This window comes from Aristolochia californica, unplaced genomic scaffold (assembly GCF_029961685.1).
Source record: "Aristolochia californica isolate CCGP_79_NKW_82.1479 unplaced genomic scaffold, dmAriCali1.0.hap1 SCAF_8, whole genome shotgun sequence".
NCBI lineage: Eukaryota > Viridiplantae > Streptophyta > Magnoliopsida > Piperales > Aristolochiaceae > Aristolochia > Aristolochia californica.
In genome coordinates, this window is record NW_027182279.1 from 10,647,289 (window position 1) to 10,668,034 (window position 20,746).

At 38.9% G+C, this 20,746-nt stretch overlaps 1 protein-coding gene across 1 annotated transcript; it reads left to right on the forward strand.

Moving 5' to 3' along the window:
- The first annotated feature begins 2,707 nt into the window (after positions 1-2,707).
- On the forward strand, positions 2,708-20,082 carry LOC137938304 (uncharacterized). The gene is made up of 3 exons (XM_068783284.1): positions 2,708-2,775; positions 3,038-3,225; positions 19,407-20,082. The coding sequence occupies exons 1-3, from the start codon at positions 2,708-2,710 to the stop codon at positions 19,910-19,912; spliced, it is 762 nt and encodes a 253-aa protein (XP_068639385.1). The 3' UTR covers positions 19,913-20,082.
- The last annotated feature ends 664 nt before the right edge of the window (positions 20,083-20,746 follow it).

Below are 20,746 nucleotides of genomic sequence, written 5' to 3' on the forward strand. Positions count from 1 at the left end.
CAGAATAAAAGAGGATAATTTTTTTTTAGGATAACGTGAGAAGAGCAGTGTGGAACGGTAGGAGGAAAGAAAGGATGAAGGTAGGGGTGGCTTCAAACCAAGCTGGCTCGCGAGTGGCTCGAGTTCGGCTTGATTCAATTCGTTATCAATCGAGCTCGAGCTCTGAAATCGGCTCGTTTACGTTAACGAGCCGAGCTTGACCGAAGCCAGGTTCGGTTCGTCGGCTTGCAAGCAGGCTCGAAGTGGGTTGGGATCGATATCAGATCTGGAGCGGGACCGGGATCGGGAGCGTGAGCGAGAGCGAGGGGGGGGGGGGGATTTTCCTCCCCTCGTCACCGTCGAGCCCATCCTGTCGGCTATTGTCGCCGCCTCTACCGCGTCGTCTCGGCTCTCGGTAGAAAACCTGAACCAATAAGTTCAGGGGAGAAATTAGGGGAGAAATAATCTCCCCCCTCCCCTGCGCGAAGATGATCTCACACATGCGAGATCATAAAGTAAAAAAAAAAAAAAAAATTCTTTAAACTCTCCTTCCTCATAGCTCTTCAACCAAATTAAAAATACATTTTATAGAAATAAGTTTCTATGAACTATTAGTGTCTCATGTTTTTTTAAACATTTTTCTAATTAAAAATTCTTATTAAAAATCATATAATTTTCTAAGTAAGATTTTCCTACCAAGATGGGGTAGAAAATTGTATAGAAAATTTTTGAATAAGTATTTAACAGTTGATGCTGTAATACTTTTAGCATGAAGCAATTTTCATTGCAATTTTGTTTTTGACATTTTATTTGATTAAAAAAATATCGATAAGTATAATAATATACTAGATTGATTATTAATTTTTATTTATTTCCCCAGAAGTGGCAATAAAAGGTCCATTTAACTTTCCTAAGAAAAATTTAAAATATTTCTTGTAATTTTCTAATAAGTCACTAATAGTAATAGGATTTTATTTAAAGGTTTTTTTGGGAATATGTATCATAGGAAAAATATTTCTAGTTTTTCCTAGAATATAATTTTTCATCTAGGGGCACTAAGGAGGCCATAGTAAATTTAGGGCTAGATTACAAGCTAGACAACAATTGGAGTAAAAAAGATTAATATTGGTGCATTTTAATCCATTATTGAAATTCAATCCCAAACCTTCCCTATCATTATTTTTTTTAAATGTATGCATAATTTTATATATAATTTATTCGAAACCACCCCTACGTGCGAGATCATAAACAAGGGAAAAAAAAACTCTTTGTCCCTTCCTCATGGCTCTTGAAGAAATTGAAAAGATATTTTAGTAGAAATACGTTCTAGAGACTATTAGTGGTTTTTTTCAATAAATGTTGAAAAGAAATTTTTAGTAGAAATATAGGGACAATTAGTGCCTCATGTTTTTTGAAAATATTTTTCTAATTATAAATTCTTGTTAAAAAATCATATAATTTTCTAAGTAAGATTTTCTTGCCAAGATGGGCTAGAAAACCGTATAGAAAAATTTTGAATAAGTATTTGACAGTTGATGATATAATCTTTTTAGCATGAGGCAATTTTCATAGAAATTTTTTATTTGACATTTTATTTGATTAAAAATTTATCGATAAGTATAATAATATATTGGATTAATTATTAATTTTTATTTATTTCCTTAGAAAAGGTAATAAGAGGTCCATTTAACTTTCCTAAGAAAAATTTAAAATATTTCTTTTAATTTTCTAGTAAGTCTCTAATAGTAATAGGATGTTATTTAAAGGATTTATAGGTTTTATTTGGGTGATTATAAATTGATAGTGATATTTCATTTAATTTTGTTGTGTTTGATTATTGTATGGAGTTTATTCATAATGTTATGTAGTGTATGGAGTGTTTAGACTATTTTTATGGAGTGTTTATGGAATGTATAGACAATTTTATGGAGTGTTTATGGAGTGTTTATGCAGGTATTATGTATATAGATTATGCCCAATTTTAAGTAGAGGTCATGCCGAATTTTATATAAGTATTATATACATAAATTATGCTTAATTTTAAGTAGAGGTTATGCCCAATCTTATACATGTATTATATATATAGGTTATGCCCAATTTTATATAGAGGTCATACCCAATTTTATGTAAAATATATGCATAATTTTATATACAATTTATCTTATATATATTTTTTGAAAATTTTTAAATATATGTAGAAGTTCGAGCTCGGCTCGAAGCTCGGTTCAAATTCGTTTAAAATTTTTGGGCTTGAGCTCGATAATAATTTTAGGCTCGAGACGAGGTTCGGTTCGACTCGAAATATTTAAATCAAGCTCGGCTCGAACATAGGCAGTTTCGGGCTCGGCTCGACTCGATGCCACCCCTAGATGCAGGGATGATGAAAGAGGCTTTCTCTTCATATTTTTCCTCAGACTCCAATCAATTTCCTTTTATCCATTATCAAAGAAGTTGAATTATAGAAACAAAATGGGAAAGGAAAAGAAAGAACAAGTTTTTTCAAGTTTTACTAGATTTCATCCTCCCCAAGCAACCAAATTTTGGCAAGAGGAATGGGGGATATCTTGGAAACTGAGAGCTTCAAACGTAAATCTGAATCTTGACAAGAGTAAATCTATATCTTGGTGATAATTTTTGGTTGGAAAAGGGTGCAAGAACAAGAGCAATTAGAGCAAACTTCAAGGGTAAAGGCGAGAACAAGGGTTCAAGACAAGAGATAGGATGAGTCATGAAGAGGGGAGTGGGAGGAAACATTGGAGTTCTACTTCATGGGCATGATGTTTTGAGATTCATGAGGTTGTGGATTTGAATGCTTGGGTTACAAAAAGAAGAGTCAAAATGGAATAGTAACGTTAACCTGAAATCAGGGACATTTTCATCCAAAGTCGATAAATTGTCATATTTGGTCGAAGAAATGTTATTTTAGTGTTGTTTAATCAATAATCAGTAAATTTTCCAAGAAAAAAACGAAGGTTTTGTCAAGTTACACGCCATATATTAAACCTCCGTAAAAGCGTCCATATCAGCTACCACGTCATATAACTTGTGACGTTGCAAGTACACTAAGCACGGTTTTATTGGTATTCGCGGGTCTTCTGTGGTTGGAATCTGAACAAGAGCATTTCCAAAGAACTAACGAAAGAAGAAAGCTCCCCAAAGAAGAACCTGGAATGGCTGCTCGCTTGTTGCAGAGGCGGCTTGCTTCCTATCTTCGTCTAGCTCAATCTCAAGGCACTCCCTCCAAAGGTAACTCTTGTCTTGCTTTAGAATTTCTCATGCTGTGGGAATCCACCTCGTTTTCGCTCATTAACACAAGCCAGTATTGAGTTACCAGCGGATATTTCTGCAAGTGTGGCAGTTACTCAGAGAGAAACTTTTCTATTTGCCTAAATCATGCAAGTTGAAATACCAGCACCTTAAAAACTAAGTGTCCTAATTTCGAAGAGTCAGGGTAGAAATACAAGACAGAATATATAATAAAGAAAAAATGTCTTCACAACCAAAAGAGAGTTAGAAAAGTTGATTTGTTTTGCCTTGAAAATTACAGATGCAAAAGATTCAAGTTATCATGTATTTCGGAATGATATTGATGCTTGACCTAATGAAGTGCACCATAAGCAATTGAACGTCTATATTGGTCCGATTAAGTTTATTAGAGTGTTTTCATTCATTTAACGTGTTTATGTGTTCCCTGCTTTGATAAGTTTTAGCTAGAATTAGAGCATCCATGGAGTTACTATAATCCTATGAGGATATGGGCATGCTATATGAATTTCTGGAACAAGCAAAATGTCCTGTTTTGAATTAATTCTTTGCCTTTTTTTATGATTTCCTTTTTAAGTTTTTCGTGCTAGAGCTTTCCCTTTTTTTAAGGAACTTGAACTTTTTCCATATTTGAAGACGATTTTGTAAAGAATTATATGTCCTAATGCATCCTTATATCTGTATTAGGTTAAAAGTATTAGTAAGAAAGAGTGGGCACTGATGTAGTAAATGCAGTCCTTAACAAAATTTTATTTTTAACCATCAATTCTGCGAGTAAGAAGTGCTTTTAATTCAGCTAGCTAGACAAGGAAGACAATTTGTAGGTCTTCAATATAATATTGAGTTGAGTAATCCACCCCAAATGATGTTGACTTTAGCTACAGGAAGAGCCATTAAGTATCACATGAGTCTCTTCTGAAATGAGACTTTTGGTTTGGAAACTGTAGCTCCAAATAATAGCTCCAGGAAAACTTCTTGGTGTAGACTTGTGTTGGTAAGAGTGGGAACAAAGTTTTTGTTCTTTCTATATCAGTAAATATATGCAAATCATTCCTCAAATTTCACTGTTCAAAATTTTGATATGAATGTCAACGAATGAAACTGTGGTGACCTTTTAAGCTCATAGAATAAGAAATTCTATCAGTTAATATGGAATGTTTTGTGTATAGAAGAGAAGCTTCTTCTTGCTCTAGTACATCTTGCTTCTCAAAATAAGCTTCTCTATTGCAACGCTGGATTAGAAAATAGTTATCATCCCATCTGGTACTGTATGAGTTGTGGATTATCAGATCTGATGAGATTCCTATGTGAAAATACATCACAAAAGAAATGCAGTGACAATATTTTTGGAGGGCAATAGAGAAATCACCCATTCCTCAAGAGCACAATTTAGCCTGTCTCAACTGCCAGTGCTTTTCTAAGTACAATCAAAGGTATTGTTTGGGCCTTTGGCTCAATGGTCATGCAGGGGGGGGGGGGGGGGGGGGGCGCAGAGGGCGGTGTGTTCCTAATGTGAGGTCTTGGGCTTAAGTCTCACTAGGGGACAAGGGGGCATCTGTGTGTGTAATCAATATTCAAAAAAAAGAAAACAACGTACAGTCAAAAGTGGCGGTTTTAGGAGTGTAACTAACTTATTCTGGTGTTTGCCTGTCAAAATGACTTTAATCTAACCCACTGTTTCTTTGTAAGAGGTTTCCTTTCATCAAAATGTTTTTGTGAAAGCGATTTCTGCAGACAATGACCTTGTTTGAAGGATATGATGAAGAGGCATTCTCCTTATCTGAATTTCAGTTATGTTTGGACAATGATCTGATGCGGGACAGCAAGGGAAATACATTATGCTGAAAACATGGACTGATGCCAACATACTTTTTAGGCTGTGGTACAAATTAATTTTATTGCCTACTCCTGTAGAAGTCAATTTAAACTTCAAGAACCTATAACATGAACGAAAAACAGTTAAAATGATACTAGAAGAAAACAAGAATACCCTTCTGAGTGAGAATGTCACTCACATATTATTTCATCAATTCTTTTCCACCTCAAAATAGGTTTGAGATTGTTTGATTTGGTAAAGATTTTGGAGACGGGTTTAGGGTTTAAAATTTTGTAACCAATTTAATTCTAACCATCAAACCAAAAGGATTGAAGTTCGAAGAAGAGAAAGAATAAGAAGTTATGTAAAAGAGAATAGAAAGGGATCAACAAAAGAAAAGATTGGGAATGGAAAGAAAGAGGGTTCACTTGTTCCTTTTAAGAGATTAGGAAGTTAATTGGAAGTTCCTTTCTGAAGAGTTTTGCTGCCAATGTCAAAAGCAATTCTCTGAAATTTCCATTCATCAACTTATTTGTTGTAGGGTTAGTGCCATTATATAGCGACTAACCCTAAATAACCTGCATTAGAACATCGCAGAGACTAAAAAGCTAATCCCATTACCTGGAATAGAACATAAGAATGACTAAAGTCTAAGGGCCAGAATTAAAGCATTAAAAAGAAACCTTAATGGGCCTATATCTAACTCAAATTAGGCCCAACTAAGTATTGCCCAAACAATAAATACTAAATTTATAAGTTGCAAAGAAGATCCCAGTAAGTTCTTAATTTCTAGTTCCTAATCTGCTAAAATGCCATTGTCAAAAAGAAATCTACTAATATTGCTCAAAATCAAATTTGGGCTCCTCTTTTTCTTCCTTGAGAAAACTTTTGATACCCATCATTCTCTCCTATTTCACTCTTTGGAACTTGTGTGAAAGGCATATTTTTGGATTGACAATCATCAATGACTTTGGTGTTATTTTGTTTCAGTTTACTGCTGGCTGTTTTTTTTAGTAGCTGAATGATAATTATCATGTTACATCAATCTCTGATGACAAAAGAAACTGGCTGTTGGTATGATGTTACTGGTTATCTGCAAGGCTGTAGATAATTAGGTCTGACTGATCTTATAAACTACAACCCGGGCTATTAGGTGGTCAGCAGGTCAAGTAAAAGTGAATGTGGCCATTGTAGTATTACCACTTCTCTTTGTTATTAAAGTATCTGTTTTGTCTTCCATCCTTCAAATCCTTGACTTAGGTAATTCATCTTTGTCATAAACTATTTGTCTGTCACAACATTCACTTTATTCACTTTTTTTTTTAATTCTCCCTTCATACTGATACACAGCTTATGCAAATGTTTACCAATGGTGCCTTATTAAAATAAAATGCAATTTGCCTTCGCTAGGGAAAACATTTGCAGGCCTTCCTTTTGATATTGATAAAAAGGTCAGAAATAAATTTCTTTAGAGTTGCTATTTGACGAAAAGAGAAAAAGATCTCCACAATTTCTTAGATATACTGAATATGTATACAATGGATATATGTGTCCATGCTATAATTTTGTTAGATTGTAGGGTTCATGGCTAAAAGGGTTTAGAATAGAGAAGAAGAGAAGAGAAGAGAAGAAGGTAAGTGGAGGAGAGCATGAGTAAGAGAAGGGAGAGAGAGCCAAGGTTTCAGAAAGAAGAGCTCGAGTGCATGAGCATACCCTTTTAACACTTCTTATTTATAATGATGGGTAGAAACTCTAATACCTGATAATGAGTAAAAAAAATTAAAACACTTAGTAATTACAAAATATGCCACATAACCACTTAATTACAAGATATGCCATTACTACTTCAACACTTCCCCTCAAGTTGGTGCAAAAAACATCAAATACTCCAAACTTTGAGCAAGTAGTAGCGAGTGGACCACTTGCATATTACCTTTGTGAAAATATTTTTTAGCTGGTTTCTGGAGGCAATGCATTGCATAGATATGTCACCAACTTGTAACTTCTCTCGAACAAAATGATAATTAATTTTGATGTGCTTTGTTCTTTCATGAAAACTGGGTTTACTGTAATATGAATAGCTGCTTGGTTGTCACAATGGATTTGCATGGGCTTAGTTATTGGAAAACCAAGTTCTGCCATAAGGGACCTTAACCACATAATTCACTTACTGTATGTGTTATTGTCCTAATATTTTGCCTTAGCACTGGATTTTTTTTTTTTGAGAAGAGGTGTGAATATATTACTGAGAGAAAAGAATACAAACCTTACTAAACATGACCTTCCTCCACAACAAGATGTTGGAGAAAAACACCTGATTTAGCCTAACTATCCGTTAAGTGATTAGCGTATCTAGGAATATGATTCCACATACATTGTAATCGGGAAGTTCCTTAGCACTGGATTTAGCTACCTCTCTTTGTGTTTTGCTTCTCCAAGTGACCAAGTTACCTCCTATTGTAGTGCAATAATTGAAAGTAGACTTCTTATCATTAGGTGAACTAGCCAAACTTACATATGCAAGTCTTTCAAGATTAGTGTGCCCATGACATTTATGTAATAAGCCTTGACCTAAATTTTTCTTTAAGTACCGAAAGATTATTTCTAATGCAAACTAATAAAGTTGTCGTGGTTGATGTATAAATTGATTGATAACATTGACCAAGTAACAACATCATTTAAAAACAAAAAAAAAAAGGAAAAAACATTGACCAAGTAAGATATGTCTAGTCTTGTGACTGTGAGATAAATAAGTCTTCCAACCAACCTTTGAAGATTTCCAACATCCACATTATCCCCAAATTCAACACAAAATTTAGCATTTGGATCCATAGGCGTATCAGTTAGCTTATAACCGAGCATCCCTTTAACAAGATCTTTGGTTTGAAACACCTTATTCAAATTTTCCTTAACTTATTGGATGCCCACAGAATCACTCCCTATGATGATAATGTCATCTACATAAACAGCCATAAGTATCATGCCTTATGTAGTTTTTAATAAAACGGAATGATCACTCTCACGTCTTTTAAAACCAAATCGTACCACAACCTTAGTGAATTTATCAAATCAAGCACGAGGTGATTGTTTGAGCCCATAAATGGCCTTCCTGAGGCCACATACTTTCTCCCCCACAACCACATAACTAGGGGCTTGAATCATATAGACTTCCTCAAATAAATCACTATGAAGGAAGATATTTTTAACATCAAGTTAAAACATTGGCTGTTTAAAATTAGCAGCAAGGGAAAGTAGAACACGTACAAAATTCAGCGTAGCCATTGGAGAAAAAGTTTCATCATAGTCAATACCATATAATTGAGTATACCCGTTGGCCACTAACCTTGTTTTTATATTGATAAATTATTTCATTTGGATTATATTTTAAAGTAAAAACCCATATGCATCCCACTGTTTTTCTTGTAGAAGGAAGGGAGGAAAATTCCCTAGTATTATTGTGGTACATAGCTTGCATCTCCTCATCCACGGTAGCTTTCCACCTTGGATCACAAAAGCCTTTTTATAAGTGTTAGGAATAGTAGAGGAAGACAAGGCTGCCAAAAAAGTAACGCAACTAGAGCAAAATCTATGAGTGGGTAAAAAAGGTGCAAGAGGGAAGGTAGAGGAGCATGGTTCTTTACGGAGGGCAATAGGTCTAGTGTCACAGGGTGTGCCAAACACAAGAGGAGAAGATGGTTGGGAGCTTACCGCCTTGGAACATTAGTTGACTCCGTAGAAGAGTAATCAGCAATGGGAGAGGAGATCTTAGGAGGCTGCTCATCATGTAAAATAGGCTGGTGTGGTGGAACAAAAGGTCTTGGCATCCCTGTAAGAGGCTAAAAACCTAGAGGACATACTGGAATAGAAGGGTTGATCTTCGAAGAATGTAACATCTACTGAAATAAATGTTTTCCTCATAGAAGGAGAATAACAAACATATCCTTTTTGAGTTTTGGAGTAACTAAGAAAGATACATTTAATAGATTTGAGATTTCTTTTTTAAAAAAAAAACATTTAATAGATATGGGACTGAATTTATTCTAAATGGTGGCGGTACTATGCACAAAAGAAACACACCCAAACACACGAGGGGGTAATGGAAAAGGAGAAGAATCGGTAAATAGCTTGGAGAATGGTGTATGATTTTGTCTGACACTAGAATACATCCGGTTAATAAGAAAACAAGCAGTGAGAATAACATGTAGCCAATAATATTGAGGAACGTTAATGAACAACTTAATAGTTCATGCAACTTCAACAAAATGCCTATTCTTTCTTTCAGAAACACCATTCTGTTAGGGTGTATAAGTACAAGAGGATTGATGAATGATGCCCTTCTTTTGACTTCAAGACTAAAATTGAGAAGAAAAATACTCAACATTATTAGACCTGAAAATTTGAATTTCCATATTAAATTGATTTTCAACCATAGCACAAAAGGATTCAAATATGGAAAAGACTTCCGATCTATCCTTCATTAAATAAAGCTAAGTTACTTTAGAACAATCATCCACAAAAACCTCAAAACACTTGGATTGAGAAATATCTGATACATTAACTGGTCCCCAAACATCAAAATGAACTAAAAAAAAGAACTTTTCTTTTTTTTGAAAAAGATATATTTATATTAACAAGAGAAAAATTTACAAAGGAAGAGGGAGCAGATCCTTTACAACAAGAGATTGCAGGGAAGCTCCTTGCTTGGCAAGCACATCTGTTGCCGAATTTTTAGATCTCGGAATGTGAGACCAAATACAAGAAAATGATGATACAATATCTAAAATCTCCTAAAATATGTCCCAATGCCTCCATGGCGGAAGGGAACCACGCTGGCACCAACCAATTACTACCTTGGAGTCCCCTTCAATGTGATTAGGACCACTGCAGTTGTCTCTGAACACACGCAACCCATTAAGAAGGCCATATAACTCTGCCGACGTAGAATCGGAGATGCCTAATGGACTAACATAAGAGAAGCACTGATTTCCAGACGAATCCAAAATCACACCCCCAAAACCAGCGATCCCTGGATTGCCAAGAGAAGAGCCATCAAAATTCAATTATAAGTAACCAACCTCCGGGAGAGTCCACTCCTTCATTACTTGAACCTTAGTCCCAATGTGCATCCTTGCCAAATTGCTCCAGTTATCTCGAATGGAGGTGCCCTTGAAAGAGCAAAAAGGCTTCCTTGTCAGAAGCCAGGTGGAGATTTGCCCTGTCACACTTTCTGCTACTCTTGCCTTAGATTCACTTTTAGCATCGAACCGCCTTCTATTCCGTTCATTCCAAAGGCCCCATGGAACGAAACTGACACAAGCTGAGATCATCATTTTACCGAGATCAGGAAGGGGAGAGCCAATGATCGACTTGCAAAAGCCGATCAGATCAGCAGATATACAGAATTGCAACCTCAACTTGCATAAAACAGAGGTCCACACATTCCATGAGAATTGACACAGGAGTAGAGTATGGCGGGCGGATTCGGCTTCAGTGTTGCAAAAAGGACATAGTGGGTCTATAGATGGGTGACCTCCTCTTTGGAGCACATCTGCCGTAAGAATTTTACTTTGGCAAGCACCCCACATGAAGAATATTATCTTTGGAGGGGCAAAGAGACGCCAAACGAAGTAAATATCATGCTCACTTTGCATCGAATCCCAACCATTAATGTATCTGTATGCCGAAGAAACTGAGAATTTTTCGCTTTTGTCAGGCCACCAAATGAGCTTGTCTGTATTGGAAAGCCTTATTCTGACATGATTCAAAGAATCCAATAAATTGCTTGCTTCTATAGCCTCCGAATCAGACAGACCCCTTCGGGTTCATACTACCCCCCTCAAAGGCATCGGCTACTGAAATCTCCCTTTGTGTGGAGAGAAGGAAAAGATTCCTGAAAGAGTTCCTCAAAGGTTCTTGCCCTGTCCACCAATCATCCCAGAATTTAAGAGATCTGCCACTGCCAACAAAGAATCTACAGGCTGAGGAGAAATTCTGAAGAAGCAAATAAAGAGATCTCCATATTGAGGATAACCCTCTCCGATTTCCTCCGGACATCCGCCATGACGAATTCCAACCCAGCTTGGCCCGAACCATATCCTTCCAAAGATTAGAAGAATTTGTGTTGAACTTCCATATCCATTTAAGAAGTAAAGCTTTGTTCATTTCTTTTGATTTTTGAATCCCTAATCCACCCAATCTCTTAGGTAGACATACTTCATCTCATCTGACCAAGTGATATTTGAAAGAATCACTTGACCCTCTCCAGAGGAATCTTCTTTTCATTTTATCCATGGCTTTGCATATAGAAGGGGCAAGGCATAAAGGATAAAGCATAGTTTGGGATGCCAGCATTACATGACTTAAGGAGGAGTAGTCTGCCCGCCTTGCTGAGGAGGCTCCCCTTCCAAGTTGCTAACTGAGATTCAATCTTTTCGACCACTGGGTTCCATAAACTTTGGGAGATACGCCCATGAAAGAGTGGGAGGCCAAGATACTTCGCTAGAAGAGTAGTCGTAGAGCAACCAAATAAATTTGCCATCTCTGCAAGATTCTCCGGGCTCACATTAAATCCTATGAGAGAGGTCTTCCCCCAATTAACTTTCTGCCCAAATGCTATTTCAAAAAGCCCCAATACTGCTTTTATCCTCTTTGCACTATCCATATCACCGATTCCAAAAATAATAGTATCATCCGCATATTGCAAAATCGGTATATTAAATGTCTGGTGGGGGCTTGTTGGGGAGAGCCATCCAAGGTCAACCGCCAAATAAAACATAGTAGAGAGGCATTCTGCGACTATGTTGAATAGGAGCGGAGAGAGAGGGTCACCTTGCCTAATTCCCCTGATTCCTTTAAAATATCTACATACCGAACCGTTGAGGATTAGGGAGTAGGATGCTGAGCCCACACAGTTTCTTATCCAAAATCGCCATTTTTCTCCAAATCCCATGTTTTCCATTGTCTCATCAACCAGGATCCAATTAACTTTGTCAAAAGCTTTTTCAAGATCAATTAAGGGCGATTCTCGGGTCCTGGTTACGCCTGAAGTGGTCCATAAGCTCATGCGCAGCCATTGTGGAGTCTAAAATTTCTCTCCCCTTGAGGAAAGCGCCTTGCCCTTTGTGGATGACGATGGGGAGCAATACCTTTAAACGGTGAGCTAGGATTCTCGCAATAATTTTGTATGCACTCGTAACCAGACTGATAGGGCAAAAATTCTCCGGTTTCTCTACACTTGCTTTCTTTGGAACCAAAGTGATAAATGATGCACCGATGCTGCGGAATGTTATACCCTTTATGAAAAAGCCATCGATCATAGCACTGATATCTTCCTTAAGACGGGCCCAAATTTTTTTCAAAAAGTCTCCATTAAAACCATCAGGGCCCGGGGCCCTGTCACTTTCCATGCCTAAGAAGGCCCGCTCAATTTCGTCCGAAGAGAAAGGAGATTCTATAAGTGAGGCAGCTGCTGTGGAGATACGAGAGAAGCTAATGTGCGGAAACCTCGGCCTATTGGTACACTCATCCGAATATAAATCTGTAAAAAAACTTAACCAACTCATTAGTAATTGAGGTCCGACACGACGTTACCTCATTATTAATGCATAATGAAGTAATTCGATTGGATCTCTTCTTTGCCGAGGCGATGGAATGGAAAAACTTTGTATTTGCATCTCCCTCCTTTAGCCATTTAAATCTGGCTCTTTGCTTCCAGTGAACCTTCTCTTGATGTAGGATAAAATTGAGCTTATAATTTAGAGATTTTCGGAGCGAAAACTCGTCAGAATTTAAATGCCTTTGTTCCTCCACCAGGTCCAGAGCCACGATCTGAGAGAGAAGAGAGCCCTTCTCGGCAACCATAGAGGCATGGCGACTAGTGGCCCACTCCTTAATTTTTCCTTTTAAGAATCGCAGCTTTAGAGGGAATGCCCACTCCCTTCTACCGAAGCTTAGACCCGCATCCCACGAATCATCCATAAGAGCTTCAAAATTTTCCTCCATTAATCATGAGTTTTCAGAACGGAAAGGCGAGGGCCCCCATTTTTCGAAAGCGGTAGTCAGCAGGATAGGCTAATGGTCAGAACCTACCTTATTGAGAACTCTCCCCGTGACATTCTCAAACATCTGCAACCAATCATGGCAAGCCAAGAAACGGTCCAATTTTGATAGTATGGGCTGCTGCTGGCCATTAGTCCACGTGTAGTTCTTCTCGGATAAGGGAATCTCATCCAGCCCACACCCGCCAATGAAATCTGAGAAGCCTCGCATAGAGGCCAAAATTCGGATTGACAGAGGGTTCTTCTCATGACAATATCTGATAACATTGAAATCCCCTGCAAAGATCCACGGGAGATTCCAATTCTGCTGAAGCGAATTGAGCTCTTCCCAAAAAAGGCTCCGATCCCTATATCTGGTCGGACCATACACTCTGCCCACACACCAACTTCTGCCAGAGGAGAGATCTCTAAATTGAATACTCAGCGAAAACCGGTCCTCAATGATATTAATAGAGTCATCATTAGCCAAGGCCTAGGCTACAAATATACCTCCGGAGTGGCCAATAGCATTCACATCTACCCACTTAATTGAGGGGCACGACCAGAGCTCCTTGGCAATGGCATCTATCATCTCTTGGCACTTTGTTTCTTGGAAGATAACTATAGAAGGCTTGAATTGAGAAATGAAGCTTGATATCATGCCGCGCTTTTGGATAACACCAATTCCTTTGACATTCCAAGATAGCAAGATCATTTGCTACCTCGGTTTTGGACTCCCGATGCAATATTGTCCCCAGGCAGCTGACCTTGGTAAACAACACCCATAAGGCGCGCCAATCTCATCATGTTTTGCCATCTTCGTCATATTTATGACGCTCCACTTGGAGTTCTTCCACAAGACGAGTAGATCTGTCGTTTGGAAGGGGGGGGGGGGTCATATTCTTCCTCTCAGCAAGCCGAGTAGATTCTCTCTTCGGTAAATCAGTTTCCAATGCCATCTTCTTCTTTGATATGTAGCCAGGATAGGTAGAGAGACTAGGAGTGGATGAGGGGGGGATTTTTCTGGGTCTGGAAGGTCCGACTGCTTAGGCTCCATGTGAGTGCACTCGGGTGGGGTGGAGTCCATCGGCCTTTCTGTTCTTGCAGGGACGAAGTCTTGCTCCACAGGAGTAGGGCGAAGGTTTAAATCCGTGAGGGCGGCTCCGGGCATATGCTCAGTCCATTCCCCAAAAGAGACAAGAGTTAGATCCATTTTCATGATCACTCCCTGTGATCTCAGTGCTCGAGGTCTCAGACCCGAGACGATTATTGTGTCCTCGAGCTGACGAACATGCGAGGTGCTTGGTTCGAGGTTCAGATTAAACCTCTCCTTTTGCCTTTTTTTGTTTTCGAAATCATCAGTGTGCTTGTAGCCATCGGATAGCCTCAGAACCTGCGCATTTGTCTCTTGATACGAGGTAGAAACATTGGGAGGGCCTTTCTAGAGGAGAGGTTTAGACAGGGGGTTTGTGAGGGGTTTGGGAAAAGATGAGAAGAATGAGGTGGAAATAGGGGAGAGTATTTTCGGGGTTTGAAAAAGCTGAATGAGTAGACTTTCCAGACAAGGGACTGTCCGTAGTACGAGAGGAGTCAGTGTTGGAGTTCTGCAAAGTGGAGGTGGGTTCTGACTCACTCTCGTTTTGGACGCCATAATTTAAATTTGAGATAGAGGTGGACTCGATTTCCGAGACGAGGTCAGACCTCGGGATACACATATGACTCTTCAGATTTGAGATTTGAAATATTTTGAATGGGGATTGAGTTTTTAAATTTGAATTTGGGGTAGACTCCATTTCTGAGACGAGATCAGACCTCGAGATATACTCCTGGCTCGTCAGATTTGATTTTTGAGATATTTTGAAAGGGGGTTGAGTGGATTTCACGTTGGAGACCGTGACGGACAGGCTGGATGGTAGGCTGGAAACACTACCATCTTCTCCTTTTTGGGAATTTGGAACTGGCTTTAAAATTTCTGACACATACCCTGTTTTCCCAGCTTGGGAATCCGGGATTAATTTAAAAGCCTCTGACATGCACGCCTCGATTCTCGGGATAGAAATAATTTTTGAAAAACTACTCTCTGAGTTTACCTTCGAGTTTGAGTCTGAGTCAAAACTCGGTAGTGACGTGGACTCACCTGAGCGGGAGGGATTCTGTCTAGTGTCCCCTGAGTTAACTCGTCCGGGACTCGCGTAAGCTATGTCCTTCGGCGTGTTGCTTCTCTTTCACGTCTGACGACATTCTGGTGGTCTCAGTATACAGAGTTCTCTAAAGGACACCTCTATCCACACAAAATCACCACCGAAAATTAATTTTTGAAAACGAGGCTCTCTCCAACGGGAGTTTGGGTCGATAAATGCCATCGCAACGTCGAGCTTTGAACCCTCCGAAGTGGTGTCCGACCACTGAATGATTCTTCCGAATGTGTTAAAAATTTTGTTGAGCACCTCGTTCGACCATAACTCAATCGGGAGACCTCGGATTGAAACCCATTGGCCGAGAGGCTGGCATACCGGAGTTTCTTCCCACTTCGATACAAATTCTTCTTCTTCTTGTAGCCATTTCCTATTCTCCAAGATTTCTTCTGTCTCCTCCTTCGTTTTGGGGAGAACCAGCCATTTCTGAGGTTCCATCCACGCTACCATGGGATGAAGCATGAAGGACTCGCCGAACCAAAGTGTGAGGCTAGTGCTGTTCCATCTTTCAAAGGAGGATTCCACGATTAATCCGGCGCTGAGCTTTTGTTTCCCATTTTCGAATATGTCGGGGGTAAGGTTATGGTCGGGATTTGGACAGTCGTTTGGGGTATTTTCTAGAGTTTCTGGAGGGGTGATATGGAGAGTGGTGATTTTGGGGTTGGGCTTTTCGAGATGGGAGCTGAAAGGGGGTGGGGGAATGTCGGAGGTCTTTTTTGGGACGGGGATGAGTTTTTGCATTTATCGGCATGGGAAACTCAGCATACTTCTCCCTGATGGCCGGGATCGAGTTCCGCAACTCTTTCCAGCATTGAGACTGCCCAAGAGTTTCTAGTAGGTAGACGCGCGCCATGATTGTCAGCTCTCTTTGCTGGATTATCTTGAGCTCTCTAATCCCTTGTTTTCTGAATACGGAAAGGGAGAAAGAGATCTCCCGATTCTGATTTCACGCAGTCTCGGAGCACTTCCGGAATCTCCCTCCTCTAGGCATCGAGTGAAATCCGAGACAGAGGCCAAGGGGATCGAGATGAAGGAGCTTCTTCGCCCGTTCCGCATCGTGATTCGGATTACCTTGGCATTTCGCCCTTGCTTTAGGGTCAGTGTGATCTCAGAATCACCGTAACTCCATGATGAACCTCCCGTCTTGAAGTTTCCTTTCCTTCCCGCTGATCTTTCTTTTGCCGTGCTCTAGGGGCCATCCTCCTCCGTCACCGGCGATTTGCCGCAGTCTTCTTGCCTCTAATGAGTCCCTATAACGGGATTCTCCACTGTGTCGGCTTTTCCGGGGAGAGGAGGTCGATGCAAGTCTTTCTCCTGCCCCCCTTCTGCCAAGGAGAGAGTCGGGTGTAGATTCTTCTCGAGCGACGACGTTTCCTCCTCACATTCCTTTGGGTGTCGCCTCATCGCTCCAAAGCTGCTCAGGCTATGGATAGACTCCCAAAACCTAAAAAAAAGAACTTGAAGCTACTTTATCGAGCCTGGGAAGAAACACGAACATGTGATGCTTTCCAAGCTCTCAAAACTTAACTTAACTGAGTAAGAGATTTAAGGGATGAAACCAATGTTTTTAAATTAACCAATGAGGATGACTAAGCCTCTTATGCTACTGTTTCACATCTGGATTTGTTGTTGCTACAACCGTCAAAATTAAAGAGTCATAGAAGTAGAGACCTCTTCTCTCATGACCGCCACCAATCACTTGTTTCGTCTTGATATGCTAAAAAACACATTAAAAGAAACGAATGTGACAAAAAAGTTAAGATTCTTGGTCAATTGACTAACTGACATGAGGCTCAATGGAAACTATGAAACAAATAAATCATTGTTAAGTGATAGAGAAGAGGATATATGAGAAGTACTGGTACTCTGAACTTTGGTTTGTGACCCATCTGCAATGGATACAAATCAGTTCGCAAACAAGGAGATAAGGAAGTTTAAGTTGCGAAGTTTACCAGTAAGGTCTTTAGAGGCTCTAGCGTCAATGATCCTTGGTGACAAACTGAAACATGAAGCAAAAGAGTACATACTAGTGGTTGCAACGATGTAGGTGCACTTGAAGTAGCAACATTAGTGTCTTGAGTTTCATAGTCCTCCTCTTTGATGGTCATCTTCCCTTTAGAAAGGTTTGAGCTTACCTCTTTACTGGTTTCTGTGGCTGCAGTGGATGCATGATTGGCCTTGAAATAATTCAGTTTTGCATGTACATTCTAGCACTTTTCAATCGCATGATTATTGAGGCTACAAAAAGTATATTTCTTGTTCTGACCACAAAAGGAGGAGTAAGAATTGTAGTCACTACTTCTAGCACTGCCTTTACCACAATATCTACCTCCTCTTCCTCTTCCTCTTCCTCTACGTAGATGCCACTCCCCCTTCCTTGGGAGAACATGGCAGAATTTTTCACCTGATCCGGCTGATATGTGTGTTCTTTGGCTGGAATCCTGAGTATGACAGCACTAACATCACCAAAAGGTCTAGCAGAAGAGTGAAGTACCTGAGATTTTGTAACATGTAGGTAGGGTTTCAAGTTGGCAAGACATATGGCTGAAACAAGTACTTTCTCTGTCTCTCTTGGGCGGCAATAGAATAAGGATGTGCTACTTTCTACTCTTGTCAGAGGCCTTAGAATTTAGCATAGTACTCATGAAGATTGTAACATTACTTTGTCAGGTACATTTTTGAAAGATATCATAATTTTTTTTTTAATGCTGTCAGGAGTGGAATATAATTTCAAACGAGTTGTCCAAACATCTCTTGCTGTATCCAGGTAGACAAAATTATTAGCAACTGGTTCTTCCAAGCTATTAATCAATCATTTTTGGTAGGAAAAGTCATCTTCATGTAGTGGTGGCTGTTTCAAGTGTCCAGTAAGGTCTATTCTGGTAAAAAAATCGTTTGAGGATTGAGATCATGATGAATAATTACTTAGACGTTTAAGTGGAATAGTAATTATTTTCAAAAAATCATGTTTGTTGAATTCAGCATAAGAAGAGGAGACTTTACTTGAATTTTCTGTCATATTGGACCAGCCACAAACAAAAAATAAACTTTCTAGGGCCTAAGAAATTAAGGAGCTAACACAATTTGATTTGGAACGTGTAGGAGAATCAAGAACTTAAGATATAAGTCCAACTAAGTGCTGAAAAACATATTTTTATATGAAATTCCAGCACTCTATTCAAACCCCAACGTGCATGATTTGAAGAAATAAAGCATGACTTGAAGAAACTAAACTCATGAATTATCCCACAAAAAAATTGAGAAGCTTAGTGAGGTGTAAACACTCCAAAAGAAAGACTTTTCATTCAGCCAATAACTTCAAACCCTAACTTAGGGTTAAAAAAAAAAAAAAACGAAGAACTTTGAAGAGTTAAAAAACCACAAGCACCATCAACTTGAGATCAACAGCCAACAAGGAATTTTCAAATACATAAAAGGGGAATTTATGGCAGCCACAAACTTGATTTTTGAGAGCATATAGCCATGCAACAAAAAATGCTACCTTTCAGTCCTCATATAAGCACCAAATACGGTTTTTTATGAGGTGAAACAAAACTTAATTGAAGAACCGGCAGAGGGGCTTAACTCTGAGATTTTCATGAACTAAAAACACAAGGGATGAAGGCTTAAAAACATGAACTTGATCAAGAGCTTTGATGGAATTTTTTTCAGCACTTGCTTCCTTCAATGGCTGGTTGTAGGCGCCCTCTTGCATACTTCTTTGCTGAACTTTTGAGCAGTTTAATTAAAACTCTAGAATCCTTGCTCTAATATCATGTTAGCTTCTAGGGTTTCATTTCTAAAAGGGTTTAGAATAGAAGAGGAAAGAGGAGGAGAAAAAGGAGAGAAGAAGCTAAGAGGAGGAGAGCACAAGTAAGAGAAGGGAGAGAGAGCTAGGGTTTCACGAAGAGGAGCTTGAATCTACGAGCATGCCCTCCCAACACTTCTTAGTTATAATGATGGGTAGAAATCCTAATACATGATAATGAGCAAAAAGAATATGAAACACTTAATAATTATAAAATATGTCACTTAACCAGATATGCCGTTATCACTTTAACAAATTTGACTTTTAGTTCTCTCTCACTCAATATGCTAATATACTTTTTGTTGTAGAAATACTAAGGCCTTCTCCAGAGGAGAACTCGTGGAGCAGATACTTTCAGGTAAATTCATACAGAAAAGGTCTCCAAACGCTGGTGGATCCTGTTCTCAGGTCAAATGATGAAGCTACCAAGGACCAGGATATAAAACCTGTGTCAAATTTAGCTGAAATGAACCCAGATGTAACTGACGCTTCTATCAAGTGCAAAGCCTCTTCCAGTTTGAAAGTGTCTGCACGCCATGATCTTGCGATGATTTTCACCTGTAAGGTCTGCGAAACAAGATCTATAAAAACAGTTTGCAAAGAATCATATGAGAAAGGAGTGGTGGTGGCCCGTTGTGGAGGATGTAGTAATCTGCATTTAATCGCTGATCATCTTGGCTGGTTTGGAGAACCTGGGACTATTGAAGAAATCTTGGCTGCTAGAGGAGAGCAAGTGAGGAAAGGATCTCTAGACACTGTAAGTCTTACTTTGGAAGATTTGGCTGGGAAAAAAGCCCAAGATAATGGTGAATAACCATGTATATGACAAGGGATCTCGTAATTGAAAACATAAAAGAGTATGATTTCGACATAAATGATTTTTTCTAAAATGGTTCTGAACTTATTAGCCCCTTTCAGTTTCAAGGGTAAAGGACAAAGAACTCTTCTATTTGCTTGCCTATTGCCATTTGAGAGGCAAATGATTCTCTTACAGCCAGCATTGACCTCCTCTTTTCTCTTAATTACCTTTCTAAGATAATTATATACCCCTTGTGTAAATTATACACCCTTGGTTCTTACTTATAGGGCTTATAAAATTTAATCTTTTAAGTTACTAAAAATTGTGTCAACTTCCAAGTTAACTAATGGATTATGGGTTCAAGAAATGGTTTTTAGTTACTAGGTCTATAACAATAATTGTGATCATAACAAACCAAAGAAGTTAATCACGACATATAAGTTAAAATTTTTGCATTACTAAAAAGCCAGTTTTTGTCAAAGAGACTAATGAAATTGATTACACAACTAACTGTCAACTATTTCAACTGGGTTTGATACTGGAATGAGAAGTTTTACATGATGTCAATTCACTAGCAACATACATTGTCGCGTTTCTGCTGGGAGAGGCATTCTATCAAATCTATCTCAAAATTCACTGGCAAAGTGTTCATGATCAGGCTGGTTGTGAGGAGGTAATCTATGTCAGCAAAATTCTCAATTCACTGGCATAGAGACACCCATTGCCAGCGAATTTCTCTAATTCGTTGGCAAAGGGGCCCTACTGAGTTGCAACCCCAGCCTAGCAGAGATGAATTTTTCCGGCAAAGGATGAAGCTTTTCTAATATAATTTTTTATTTTTTAAAAATT